Source organism: Gallus gallus, chromosome 5 (assembly GCF_016699485.2).
Source record: "Gallus gallus isolate bGalGal1 chromosome 5, bGalGal1.mat.broiler.GRCg7b, whole genome shotgun sequence".
Lineage (NCBI taxonomy): Eukaryota > Metazoa > Chordata > Aves > Galliformes > Phasianidae > Gallus > Gallus gallus.
Window position 1 is genome coordinate 45400067 of NC_052536.1, and position 13904 is coordinate 45413970.

Genomic DNA, 13904 nt, shown 5'->3' on the forward strand with positions numbered 1-13904 from the left:
CTGCCACTTTCACCGAAACATTATCACTAAGACAATTTTGTATCTAATATAGAGTTCAGCACTTCTGAACAAGCATATTCATTTAAATCCTACAAATTAATAAATTGAAAAGTAACAATTTATTGTTACTCTGATCATACAGCAATTAGCACCTTCCAGTTGAAAGCTTCTAATAATATCTCCAAACCTTGTTGTGTAATCTTCACAACTAGAAGTCTTGTAGACACAGACAAAAGAGAAAGTCTCACTTCAGAAAAAGAGTTAGGAGAATAGTTAAGGTACATAAGGAGTAAATTCCAGTTTGTCCTGTATCAAACTGGGGGGGGGGGGAGGGGAAGGCCAACACAACTTACCAAAGCTATAATTATGCAGTATGCCCTTCAACACAGCATCAAAAGTAGTTTATTAAAAAAAGCAGGAACGAAAAAGTATACAGCATAATATACCATAATGTAAAGTGAGTGCCTGCAGTTAACTCTTTTAATTTTCCAGTTTGGTCTCGTTTCTTTAAAAATGGGCATCACCTTCAAAACCACCGCTTCCACCACTGCAGCCCACTGCATAACTTGGGGTTCAACATCTCCACGTTAAGAATACTCGTAACATATCATCTGAAGTGCCAAACCCCCTCCATTTGAAGTCAGTAGGAAGCTATTTTTGGAAATAATCATTTCCGGGGAATGACTATAAGCAAATACAAAACAAGCTTTTTTCCTCCTAGATGTCAATATCACAGCCCACGTTTTTATTATTATTTTACCTAACATCTAAGTGTACTAACGTGCCTTTTAACCTTTTGTTCTTTCACAAAGCACCAGGTGTGCCTCGATCACTCTGCTACTACACTTTCTTCACTCCTTCAAACTGGAAGAGGACGGAGAGGGGGCACAGCAAAGAGCTGAGAGTTTCCCTCACCGCCTTTAGCAGCGGGCTCCCAGCAGCGAGAGCTCTCGTCACGCTCCGCTCCTCGCCCTGAGCCCATCGGGACGGAGCACGGGGGCTCCGAGCCCCGCAGCCTCACACGGGCCTTCCCCGCGGGCCCTGAGCAGACAAAGCCGAGCGGGGCCAAAGCGCGGCCCTCACGCCCCGCACGCCGCCGGGAGCTGCCGAGGCCGACGGCGGGGCTCCGAGCCCGGCCCCGAGACGGGCGAGGCCCCGTAGGGACGGGGACGGCCGCTGGGACAGAGGCGGGGCACAGCTCACCGGGACCCGGCGGCGAGAGGCGGGGAGGGAGCGGCCGCCGCCATCCCACCCACCGCGGCGGCGCGCGGAGCGGGCTCCGCCACGCAGCTCCCGGGGCGAGTGGCAGGCGCGCCAGGCCGCCATCTCCTACCTGCTCGGACGGACCCGGCCAGGCGCTGCACCCCACTACAGGCCGCGTCTCATTGTGCTGCCGCCGCCACCGCCATTTCCCCGCTGCCGCCGCCTTGCTCCCCCCAACTGTCAGGTTCCTCCATTCACCTGGGCCCGCGACGGCCTCCTCCTCCTTCTCCTCCCCCCCCTTTCCCCCTGCGCTGCCGGCCCTACGCAAACAGAGCACCTCCCACCCGTACCAACGGAGGCCGCCCAGCGCCTGCGACGCAAGCCCGCTCCGAGAATTCCACCCTGCGCAGCTTACGCTTCGCGTCCCCGCGACATGAAAGGAACCAAACGATTGGCGGCGAGACCTAGATAAAAGGTGAAAGGTTCACAGATCAGCCAATGCGGCAAGGCGACACAGCAGCTGCTCGGGAGCTGCCGGGTGGTCCAAGAGCTCACGTGTGTGCGCCTTCCCCTCCAAAGCATGGCGAGGCTCGCGGCCTCCCGTTCTCATCCGCTCCTTCCTCGCGCACGCGCTCGGGCGGCACCGCTGAGGGAAGGGCGGCGACCGCCATCTTGGCGGGGCCGTGGATAGGCGAGTGAGCTCTGCGGGGTGTGGAGATGGCGAGGCCGCCTGCGGGGCACTGCTTTTCCCGATGAATCGGGAGTGCTCCTCGGGAGACAGTCGTATCCAAGCAGAAAGAGGATCTGTTTGGAGGCAAACGAGAGTGCTTGGTGATTCTGGTTAGAGCCAGAGCATGGCAGTGCTTAATCTCCCGTGTTTCTGCATAGGGAAATTCCACGTGTCTATAACCATGGTCATAGTGTTCATTCTGCCAAGAGCTAAGTGCTGCTCCTCTGCCAAGGAACTGGCGCCCACAGCTGAAAAGTGGTGTTGGACCAGAGCAGGGAGGATGGAAAGACTGCCAGAGGTGGTTGTGCTCCCGCAGCAGCATCCTTTTGCTGTTGCTTGTGGCAGTGTTGACCAGCTGGGCTGTTGGTCTTACTGAATTTCTCGTCAGCCCTCTCTTCAGTGACATTATGAGATAGAACAAAATTAAAACAAACAAACAAACAAAACAAATTTCTTGGATGTAACTTTTCAGCTGATGTAACTTTTCCACTGTCAAAACCCTTCAGGTGAAGCATCTAAGAGAGGCAAATGGGTTGTGCGTGAACGCAGGAGCACAGTTTCTCTTGTATGTCACATGCTACTGTTTTCCAGCTTTTATTTCTATGACACAATTGACATCAGTATTTAAAAGTCCTTGGAAAAACTGGGGAGAAACTGCAAAATAGTAAAAAGCCTTGAGTTTACCTAAACTGGGCTGCAGCACCACATGACTGCTGAATAGCACATGACATAGGATAATGTCTGATTGTAAGCACAAGGAACTGGTCACCTAGGTAGGCCATGGGATTGAAATGAATCAGTTGAGCAGAATGAGCACATTAGGTTTATTTTAATTTTGAATCCAGGCAATTTAAAGCCCCTAACTCCCACCTTCCATGTCATCATCTGCCAACACCATTCTCTTTGTGACTGGTGAGAAGGCTGAACCCTCCTCACAGAGATGATGCTAATAGTCTTGATTACTGCATGACTTAGATCCATAGATGCAGCCTGAACCAGAGAGATGCCCAGGGCAAATAAGGAAAAGGATAACTCTTGTGGATTCATATTTTGAGTTTAAGAGTCCCTCAAGCCTAATGTCAGCTGGGATGGATCATCAGGGAGTCGAAGTGCAGTAATCACATCCTATTTGTGTCTGATTCCATCTCCACGTGCATGGCAGTTTGGTGGAACTATTAATGTCCAGTTATCAATTACAGCAGTGTTGGAGCCCGGAATTGCAGTTTCAGTCTCGAACAGCTGTGTCTGGAAGCAACCATGAAAAGCTGCATCTACCTCAATTCACAAGGCCTTAGCTGTTCTTCAGCACATTGTGCTCACCTTTTGCTGAGTTGGTCCATGTTAATCAGTGTCCACATCAGCTGTTTAAATTGTCCTCTTACTCTCCATGGATTTAACAGCTCATCCTTTTTACCTTGGTGCCCTCTTCTAGGAGTTTCGTTTACACTACAAACAAATTAAATCATTGACCAACAAGAGAAATTTTGGTGGTTGTTGGTGATGTTTTTTTTCTCCTGAGTGTGTTAAAAAGAAGTGTACTAAAAGATGGAAGCGAGCAGCAAAAGTCTTACTGTTGGGGCAACAGTTTTTTTGGTCTCATTTAATCTGCTAAGTGCAAAGTTTAATATTTCTGCTTAACTTTCCTTCATCCTTCACTCACATTTGTCCAAAAGCTCTTAATTTTCCATAGTTTTCTCATTCTTTGTGAAAGAACAAGGTGCGTATTTTACCATACTTTACAACAGTGGTGGGATATTCACACTTAAATTTCAGAACAGGTTTAATCTATGGTGCTAGTGAGTGGCCAGATGTGTGTTCTGCCCAAACTGATCACCGTACCAGTACTGTAAAGATATATCCACACATGGGCCACGTGGTCATTCTTATGGAAAGAAATCTTCAAATAATGTAAATATATGCACCTGGCTTCATTCTGTCTTCTCCTGACTTCTCCTTCCCACAGTGGATGCATTTAGCTGCATGCTGCATTTTGCTGATCCTGTTTGCCCTGCTGCAAAGAGCACTGCAAGATATTTCAGGTATGCAGGTATAGCACTAGTCATGCTTTTGCTAGTCCAGGTAGGCAAGTTAGGACCATCCTAAGATCACAGTTACTTACAAAGGGGCTGGAGATCATCCTTGTTGCCTAATAAAGAAAACTGTAAATGTAATATAAAGCCATTTCTTGCCAGCTGCTGCCCTTTTAAGTTGTGCTGAATGTGATGCATTTGCAGCTGCAGATCTGTCACTGGAGATCCAGCTTTCTTCATTCCGTCTGCATTCTGCCTTCCTTCCTATGACAGTTTGTACCTACAAAATCTGTAAGAAGAAATAAGGGTAACCAGAGCACCCTAAGGTTCATTTAAACCTGGGTAAAATGATTTCAGATTAAAAGTGATAGAGAAGTCTAGGATATTACCAAATTAAGTGTTTTCTTTACTTAGCTCAAACCTTAGTTGCTATTTAGAGCACATTTCTTTTGTAATGCCCATGTTATTAAATATTACCGTATTAGGTATTTTTATAGCATTGAAGGGACACCCTTCTGTTTTTTTATGGTTGGAAGAATAATTATATCCCGTGACAAAACCTTAGGAAGAGGAGCAGCTGTTCAGTCTTATCCAGTGGGAGCTGTCAGAACATATGGGTCTATTTTTCCAATTTAACTGAAGTACTGAAGGAAATTGGCATTCTTGATTATTTCTAACATAAAATAAAGCAGAAAAAAAAACCCTCCTTAATCATCTGCAGGCCATGATTAAATAATGAATTTTATCCAATTCAAGTAGGTTCAAAGAGAAGACAAGCAGAATACTTAAAACGTAAAAAACAAAACACACCAATGCCAGGAGAATTCTGGAAGTTATTTTCATAGAAAGAAAAGGGTGTCTTTCTCCACAGCTACTTCCTCCTTGAGCCTGCTAGCTGACAGGAGTTTTTGATTTAAAAGCACAGTTGGAATAAAACTTGTACTGTACTGTATTGTTCCATCACCTCTACCCACTCCTTTGTAAAATATGAATTTCTTGTCACTTGCTTGCATTATAACAGCTCATCTTCAGATCTTTAAGCCCAAATCAAAAATTAAACTCTACGTTAATTTCACAAATTTCTTACAAAGATTTTTAAAGTAAAAGGAAATCATCAATGTGTTACAAAGCTCTACAAAATTCCACATACTTCAAAGTCTTTGGGATGCAGTGTTTGGTAAGAAAAAATAAGCTACTCATAACTATTAAAAAAAAACAACAGGACATTGGATGAAAGGAATAGAATAACCCAACTAATTAAAATCCAGAACAGAAAAAATGATTATGCACCAAATCACAGCTTTCACAATATCCCCGGTGCTGGAAGCACTGATGCTTTACTGTATGCAATAATTGCAGTAAGACTACAGCAGCAGCAACAATAGGCAGAGATATTTATCTCCCCCCTTCTATAAAATCATATCAATAAATGATACTGGATTTTGTTTCTAGTTATTCCTGCTGGGTAGCTGTGAAAAAATGCGTATGGGTTGGAATGGAGGGGAAATGCAATTTAAAAAAAGTCACAGACGAGTAATTGTATTTGTTCATGCTACAGAACTTTGAAATTAAGCCAGCAAAAACCAGGCTTTGCTTTTGGCTCTACATATCTCACTGGCTTCCAAAATGGATTCTGAAGAGATTCCTTCCTGTGAGTCAATGGTGACCTCTGTTGTTCCCTGCTGCTGATACCAGCCATGATGCTGTTTTGTCTTTGCACCACACTATTTCAGTAGTGCACTTTGAAACAAACTGGCGCTGAGAGAATACAGGCCAGTGTGTTGAAAGTGAGTTTCTGTAAAGGATGTGTCTATTCTTCACCTCACTTCAGAAAATTTGAGACTTCCCTCTCAAACAGCTCCTATTCTGTCTACCAGCTTTTTCTGTTCATAGTTGTGAATCACTGCAGAAAAAAGCAGTTACAAACACTTGAAGGCACGGCGCTAATAACAACATCTGTTACATATTATGAGAAAAAGCTGCAGGTATGAGTATGAAGGAGGAATGTGGAGGAAAGAAAGAACCTCTATTTGAGCAGAGTCCATTCTTAAAACTGAAGCTGAGATGTAAAGGTGTCAGGTTGTGCAAACTTTTGGTTTCCCCTCTAGGACAGAGGTTAAAAAAAATCCCACACTGCTTTCAGATGTCATAACTCTAAATAAGGATATTTCCCCCAGTGCAAGTGAAATGTTAGTATTTTTAACTGTTGTACTGTCTTTTCTCCTCCCATTTATCACTGACTTGAAAATACTTTAAGCAAGTCATGTGATTTCTGCATTCCACATGCAGTTGCCGTACAAAAGATCTAGCATACCATAATTGACAATGGTTCTTAATAGCCTTGAAATATACATTTTTATGCTCTTTTGCCTGAGAATCAAGAAATAATACTTTGTAATATATAAACATACCTAGCTATTACAGTTATGATGATTCTTGCTAACATGCAGAAAATACATATCAGCAAAATGATAAATCAGTTCCCCAGGGTACAGATCAGCCATAAAAGTAATGCAAAAATAATCAGTTCAAAGTATTTACAGCAGAGGGTGCTATGCATTTTGCTTTGATCATACGTTACATCACATTCCAAGGTAAAGTGTACGGTCTGAGGAGCACGGAGAACTGCCAATGGTACCGTCTTACCATGGAACAGACTTATTCACCAGATAGCATTTCATAAAATACTATAATTAACTCTAGTGGAAACAATCCTTGCACTATCAATACAAACAGCAATTCAATAAAAGGTTATTGTCATTTCTTACCTGGCTACATGTTATTGTTGTTTTAAGAGAATTCACAGCTCAAGACTAAGATTTTGTTATATCTACCCAGCATTTTGAAGGCACTCAGGGCTCTGCTAATATTTACCTACCAGTCAGGTAAAGTAAGCACTACAAAGAACAGCAAGAATATATGCCTTTTGTCCACAGGTTGCCCTCAGTAGGTTTGGGCTGCTACAAAAGCACAATATGCAGACCGGTCCCTTATCTGAAATGACACCCATGCTTGTCTGTATTGCTGTCATAATCCAGATAGGTATGTTTCCTGTCCTGCATCATTTGCATCTTGTTTAAGCTACAAAAACTTTACACAGAAAGTATAAGGGAGACTATTTTTGCGATTGTGATCAAGATGGTTTATATCCCACGATAGTGCAAAAGAAATGAAATCCAACAATTCCTACTCTTGCCATGTTTGAAACTGAACTACATTTTGGAATCTATACTCTTGTAAAAATGTATGCTCCTCCCAGATTGTCAATAGCATTATGAATATTCTCTTACTGTCTATAAGCACCAGGTGTGGGGGAGGATGGCACAATGAATGAGTACCAGCAACAACAAGAGTTGTGCAAAACGCACTGAAAGTGTATGATGTGATTTGATTTTGTAGCAAGGAATAGAGGAACATTTACCATTTCTAAAGCATGATACCCATTAGCCTTTAAATTTAGTTAGAAAATAAGCAATTCTACTCCATTCCCCATATAGTTTCATGATGTTTAGTTACGTATTTCTGGAGGCAGATCACTTGTCCGATTCTCAACTGTATTGCATCTCTGTTGTACTTTGATTATTCTCCTGTGCTCATACACTGCAAAGGGAATTGAGGTGTAGGGGGAGGAGCATAGTAAATATGAATCAGTTCTGCACCTAGTGAGTTACTAATTCACTGGTCTAACACTTAGCTTCTTACATAGAAATAGGCCAGATAAATTGAATATTAAGAACAATATATAATTCAGCACAACTGGTTTTGAAAGCTTACCTTTATAATACCAATTTCCACGCGTTAAGAAATTAAGTAATAAATAACCACCATGAAGATTTTAAGTTCATTGTTTGTTGACTGGAATAAAAGCTTGGCTTCCTCCTCCAAAATTAAAAGTCACCCTTTAGGTAGGTGGGAAAACAATCCTCTTTATGAATTTGCTCTGTTTGATGAATCTTCTCTACTATAAAGTGAGTACAGTTTCTGGGCACTAAAATGCAAACTAAGAACAAAATGGTAATCTGTCCTGACGTGAGGTGTTTGACAATATACAGAGAGGAAAAGGACAAACTCACAGGTAACGGTTTCTGTACAGGAAGCCTGCCCATTTATTTCAAAACTGGAGATTTTATAAAATAAAGTGGAACTATTCACTATAGTAAATACTCATCTTATTACAGAGTAACAGTTTCTAAAAACATTTTCTTTGCTATTGTACCAACTATACACAGGAATACATTTCTTTCTCACAAAAATTAGCTTTGAGCAACAAGTGCAAATGTTCAATACATACCACTGACTGAAAGCATTTAGAAGAAATGTATTTTAAAATACACAAAAATGCATCTCCCTCAGTATGCCTTTTGATACCAAGCAAGTCCTCCTTGCATTTGTTCTCATTTAAATCATCTTCGTTCCTTACCTCTTGCCAAAGGGTTACATGTGTTTTAAATATGACATCCCTTACTTATAAATGTCTCCAGTTAACTCCTAAGCAAACCAGAACTTTATAGATTGTTTTAAATTGGAGAGCTTCAGTAAGAATGGTAACATTGATCAGGGTAAAACAGGGTGGGTTTTTTTTTTGAGGGGGGGGGGGGGGGGGCTTGGCTTTTTACACAGAAGAATAAAATAGCATGAAGTGGTATGGCAAATGAAAGCATGCTTCATTCAATACAAAAGCAGAGGTTGAATTCTTTTGACTGTAACAAAAAGATGCATTTGATTTGCAGTGTTAAATTGTAAGTTATTCAGCATTAAAAAAAAAATAGACTGTTGTTTCTCTACCAAATGAACAGCACATAAGTTGAAAGTTAATTGAATTAAATTAGACCAGTCATTTCTAAGTAAACACTGGTGATTATCTGTTATAGTCTAGTGACAGCTGAGGATCAGAGCTGCACTGTATGAATGGTTCCTTGGGCACAGAGCAAACGTATACCATGAATCAAAGAGATTCCAGGAAGGCCCAATGAAAGTAATGAAACTACTTTGGCAGTAAAATATTACCTGACTTGAACACAGCCTTTCTTGGAATGTTATTTTTTACTATTTCTCACTGAGGTCAAATTAATTATTTTTATTGCCCCTTCTAACCTTTTCATGAGGAAAGAATTGTATTAATCATCCAGGGGCCAATTTTATGTTCCAGAGACATAAACTTAGACATTCCCCTCATGGTGAGAAAATAACACCGTTCTCATTTTCCATTATCAGCAGTAGCAGCTGTCTGAAAAGGAGTCATCAAAAGTGCCACTGAGGTGGAAGTGAGCTTTCCGTGTCTCATATTCAGAAGAAGAAAGAAATGCTTTGATATTCCACAATTTCAGTTAAGATAACCCTGAAACAGACACGACACGTGAGAATAAAAGGTTAATTTTTTTGCCTTCTGTGAGCTATAGAGTAGTGTGTCAAGAGATGGACAGACTAAGCAAGCTTTCCCATTCAGAATATGTCTTTTCCGATATCCTTTAAATGTGCATATAAATCCCGTCCTCTGGCACAAATAGCTACACTTGGCGGGGGTGTGGGGGAGCAACTTGCACTCATGCATGCCCTGTTTATGTACAAAACTGGAATACAAACACTCATCAGTCACCTGTCTATAAATTAGCATTATCAGTGGTACGGTATGCAGTGGGGAGGAAATTGATGTTATTTACTTGACAAAAAAACTGCTCACCATGGAAATACAAACACTTACTTAGGGATTTTTTTCCTTCTTTCAGGTTCACCGTCTATTAGCCCAGTGGAAATCAGGGGGTGACCTTTTGTCAGGTCAGAGCTTTTGGCTGCGGAGGTTTGGGAACTTTCACAGGTACATTCTAACCTGTGACCTTACTCTGTGTTCCAGCCACTTGTTCCCTGCTGCTGTCTTAATCAAAACCGGTAGTGGATGGTAACTTCCTAGAAGAAGTAGGGGATTGGTCCTACATAATTTATGCAACAAATGCAATGCATTTAAAGGGGTTAACTGAAGTCTGTGGCATTGTTTGTGTACCTTGGATTTGAGGGGTTCTAGCCCTAAGGCAATGCGTAGGCTTTGGCTACTTCTGGCCTATGTGATGGAAGTTAAGTCCTCTCAGGGCCAGATCCTGTAGTGTGTGCTTAGCACACAGATGTGTCACAGTGACTTTCACAGAAGTCAAGAACTGAATACATCACTGGATGCATTCATGTTTGTGCTTGGTAAGAAGGGACTCCCAAGTACTTAAAGCTACACGTAAGTGATAATGCACTAATTATCTTCTTAGATGGTCGAATATGAGAGCACATACACTGGCCAAATTCCTCTTCTAAAAGCTCTGATTCTGTGAGGATGGGTACCAAAAGCTCTGAAAATAATAATGATAAAAAACCCTGGGCCCCAGTAAATTCAGTGGCTCACTACTTTGATGAAGAAGCCATACTGACCGTCATCAGAAGACGTAAAGGAAATAAGTGAGTTACACACCAAATATTAACGTGTTGAAATTTCAGCCTCAGGAAGTTTTAATGGAAGAAAGTAGCTTAATCACTCAATATAATCTGCAACTTTAGCTGAAAGTTAACATCACAAAATGATATATAGCTATGCAGCTTGAAGAATCACGCAGTTGTATTCAAATCATTTCCCACGTCTTTCAAGTCTACTGTTCAGTAAGAGCTCCTCCTCTGTTTGCAGTTTCCATTTTCCAAATGGATGATCCAACTGATGCATAGCTCAATGTTCATTCTTGTGAGTCATAATTAATAAATAATCATATCACATACACATAGTTTTACAGGTATTCTTAAAATGGTTTTACAGTTCTATTAAATATATAGATAAAATAATCACCGCTATATAAAAAAAATCTTTTTAAAACAGCTGAACTCCAAAGCTTTGCATAAAATTCTGTAGACACATTCATTATAATCTAGAAACTCAATTAAAATACATTTTAGAGCTCAATCTGTCAAAAATATTCACGGCATTGAAAAAGTGATTGTCTTTTTTTTTTTTCTTTTTTTCCCTTTTTTTTTATTCCTGCAATCCGTACTTGCCCTGATCATTTCCTACAACCTGGCAAAGGCTGCACTCATCTCAGTTTGTAGATTACATGACTGTTTAACTCATTTCTTCAGCTGTAAGACATCTGCCCCATAAACATTTAGCAGGGTTTTGTCTTTAATCCTATACCATTTCTCGCACTTTCTATAAAATTGCAATGAAACACTTCGCAGTTGAGTTACACAACAGCAGTAACATTGAAGCATCCGGTTACAGCTGTTCTGCAGCCTGTAATGGTGCTTTTTGGAACACCAAACACCCCTTTTATCCAGTAATCTACAAGCACTTCCCAACACTTACACTTCACAATACCTTACTATGCATACACTTGCTCAACAAGAACTGGTTTTATAAATGGTCTTAACAGATCAGTACCCACATATATCTGAATTCTGCTACTAAATCAAAGTATCAAGTGAGGTCACTTCAAGCTTAGCACTTCTCAAAAACCCAGGCCTTTTTTCAGGAAAACCTCCTTATTCAGACCATGCACGTATCTGTTGGCGAGATAAAAGATGGCCCACCAGCCTTTAAAATCTCAGATGCCTCAAGATAGTCTTTGAGCCAGCATAGTAGAAAATCCTTTGCTACAATGAACGCTTCACAGTCTGTGAAGTCTTTAGACTGTAAGCTAAGAATGGCACACAAAGACCAACAAGGAGCAACATTTTCAGAACAGAGATTCAATTGCAGTAAGGGATTGGATTTTGAACTGTGGAAGAATGATGCAGGCTTACACATCATTTTAAGTGGGGGGAGCTGCTGCTCATGCAGTTGTGTTTTTTCTTTATCTATTTTTCTTTTTCAGTTCTAGATAGTGGCAGAACTCCTTGAGAGTTCAGTCTGTTTCCACAGTCAGCTGACCACAGCAGTATTATTTGTAACTCTATTACTCTGGACATTCTTACCCACAAAATGCCTGAATAAGGTAGACTGCTTCTGTTATAGTAAAAAACAAACAAACAAAAAACCAGGCAAAGCCAAATATGGGTTTTCCAAATATGGAAAGAAGCCAAATACCAAACACCATGGATTTATTTAGTATTATTTTCATCAGCTTTAGAAAGAAGAAGCAATCTCTATCTCTTCTCAGGCCAGGCCGGAAAGTATACATCAGCTTAAAGATTGGATGAAATGATCAAGACAATTGCTGCATGCTCTCTGAGATTTAAACTGCTCACTTTGCTGCCTGTTCACTGTTTCACTGACTATTAGCAAGAGGAAAGAAGAAAACATGAGTTTTCTCTTTCTTGGAAGTTAATATTCTGTAATGAAACTGCTAGCCCACTCTTCCAATCTTTATGGATGTCAGTGGTTTAGATGAGACATCTGAAAATCTTCTCCTTCCAATTCATTTTCTTAGGAGAAAGAAGACAAAATGGAAATGATTCTCCTTGACTGAACTCTGATAATGGTAAAGTTCTCCCAAATGACTGTAATTGAACTGCAGATAATCTCTGTTGATGACTAAGAAATTACTGCAACTGAACTGAATTTGAAGACTTCTCTTTCACCCTGTTGTGCACTGATACCCTTCCTCTGGCTAAAAACCTAAAGCAAATACCCTAAAGTGATCGCTGATGTGGCTAAAAGTTAAGAGGCAGAAGTGGCTTAACTATGTCTGTGCACAGAAGTCTACCCAGTTATGGGTGTAAAGAAAGGCTGACAGCATTTATTTATGTTGAGTTTTACATTTGCCATTGATTTATACACTTAAAGAATACTTCTAACCCTTTCATAACAATGCACTCGTGCTTCAACACCAGCCTTAGTAATTAGATGACCAATCAGATTTTGTATCTTTAAAAGAGAGAAATGATCACATGATCTGGTAAGTAAAAGCATCAGAAAAAGGAATCAGATGCTGTCTCACAAGCAGTGAGGTACAGTATTAAAAACAAACAAACAAAAACCACCCATCTGTTCCTGATCTTTCTCAAAGATGTCCACGATCAGTAACATACAAAGTGTATTTCTTCAGGTACTGTACAGAAATTTCTGGATTAAGATTTCTCACATGATCCCTCCTAAGAAGCAGTTAGCACTGCTCCACACCCAATTTGTTCCTGCAATTTAAACATAACAGGTTCGGGGTAAAAATGAATTTAAAAAACAAACTTCCCTCCACAAATAACCCCCCACCTGATTTTGCTGCTCCACTGGATTGCCACTAGGATTGTAGTTAAATTCCTGCAGCAAGAACACCTCGGCTCCAACTCTGCTCTACCTCTACCTCTCTCAAAGAACTGCATGGAAAAAGAGCATTTCAAGCCTTGCAGGAGGGCCAGATTCATGGGCAAGCCAACAACAAATCTTCCACTGCTGTTGGACCCTTCACAGGTAAATGAAGCCAGAAGAATAATTTTTGAAGACTAGAGCTCTGAATTGTTCATAATTCTACTGATAATTATCCATTTTTATTTAGCATCTTATAAAGCAAGGCACAAATGTACAAAATTGCAGCTACTAAATCAGGTCATTTTTATATATATTTACACAATTGTCATAATATAAAATGTGCTTAGACATTGTCATAAGCACAACAGTAGAGGAACTGAGGAGAACCTGATAGTAAATACAAATACCAGGTCCTATATTTCTGCTTGTGCTTCACCTGAAATAACGTACTTATGTGTAGATACACAAAGCAATCAAGCCACCGTCTTTTATTTCTCCACACCTCACAGGGATCACACTTTGAAGCTAAAAAGCTGTGGAAGGACTAAAAGGCAGTAGACAAGCACCCAGAGGAAAATGATTAAGTAGAATAGCTCCGATTGCTCAACACTTGGAGTCTGGCGAGGAGGTGCTGCAGTCTCCTTTGTTTCCATGTCCTTTTTCATCCTAAAAATAAGAGAGAGAATTTGTTAAGAGGCAGGAAAAACTATTAGCATTTACATTAAAGATCAGA

General features: G+C 40.8%; 2 protein-coding genes and 1 long non-coding RNA gene across 14 annotated transcripts in view; 1 reads left to right on the forward strand and 2 right to left on the reverse strand.

Moving 5' to 3' along the window:
• The window catches only part of DICER1 (dicer 1, ribonuclease III), a 64841-nt gene extending 63015 nt beyond the window's left edge, over window positions 1–1826 (reverse strand). For 3 of the 11 annotated variants that reach the window (XM_046941798.1, NM_001040465.2, XM_046941805.1), the window contains exon 1: window positions 1334–1490. The gene's annotated coding sequence lies outside the window, so the exon portion shown is untranslated. Of the gene's footprint in view, window positions 1–1333; window positions 1511–1553 lie in introns of those variants that run through there. The other 8 variants (XM_046941801.1, XM_046941795.1, XM_046941800.1 and 5 more) reach the window with 5 other exon arrangements.
• LOC124418379 lies at window positions 1236–12486 on the forward strand. The gene is made up of 3 exons (XR_006939344.1): window positions 1236–1678; window positions 3897–3972; window positions 9178–12486. It is a non-coding gene; the product is annotated as an uncharacterized LOC124418379 (long non-coding RNA).
• Window positions 10421–13904, reverse strand: part of CLMN (calmin) — a 70029-nt gene continuing 66545 nt past the window's right edge. For both annotated transcript variants that reach the window (XM_046942044.1, XM_015287775.4), the window contains one exon: window positions 10421–13837. In XM_046942044.1, the coding sequence (XP_046798000.1) occupies window positions 13684–13837 (154 nt within the window). In that variant the 3' untranslated portion in view covers window positions 10421–13683. The remainder of the gene's footprint in view (window positions 13838–13904) is intronic.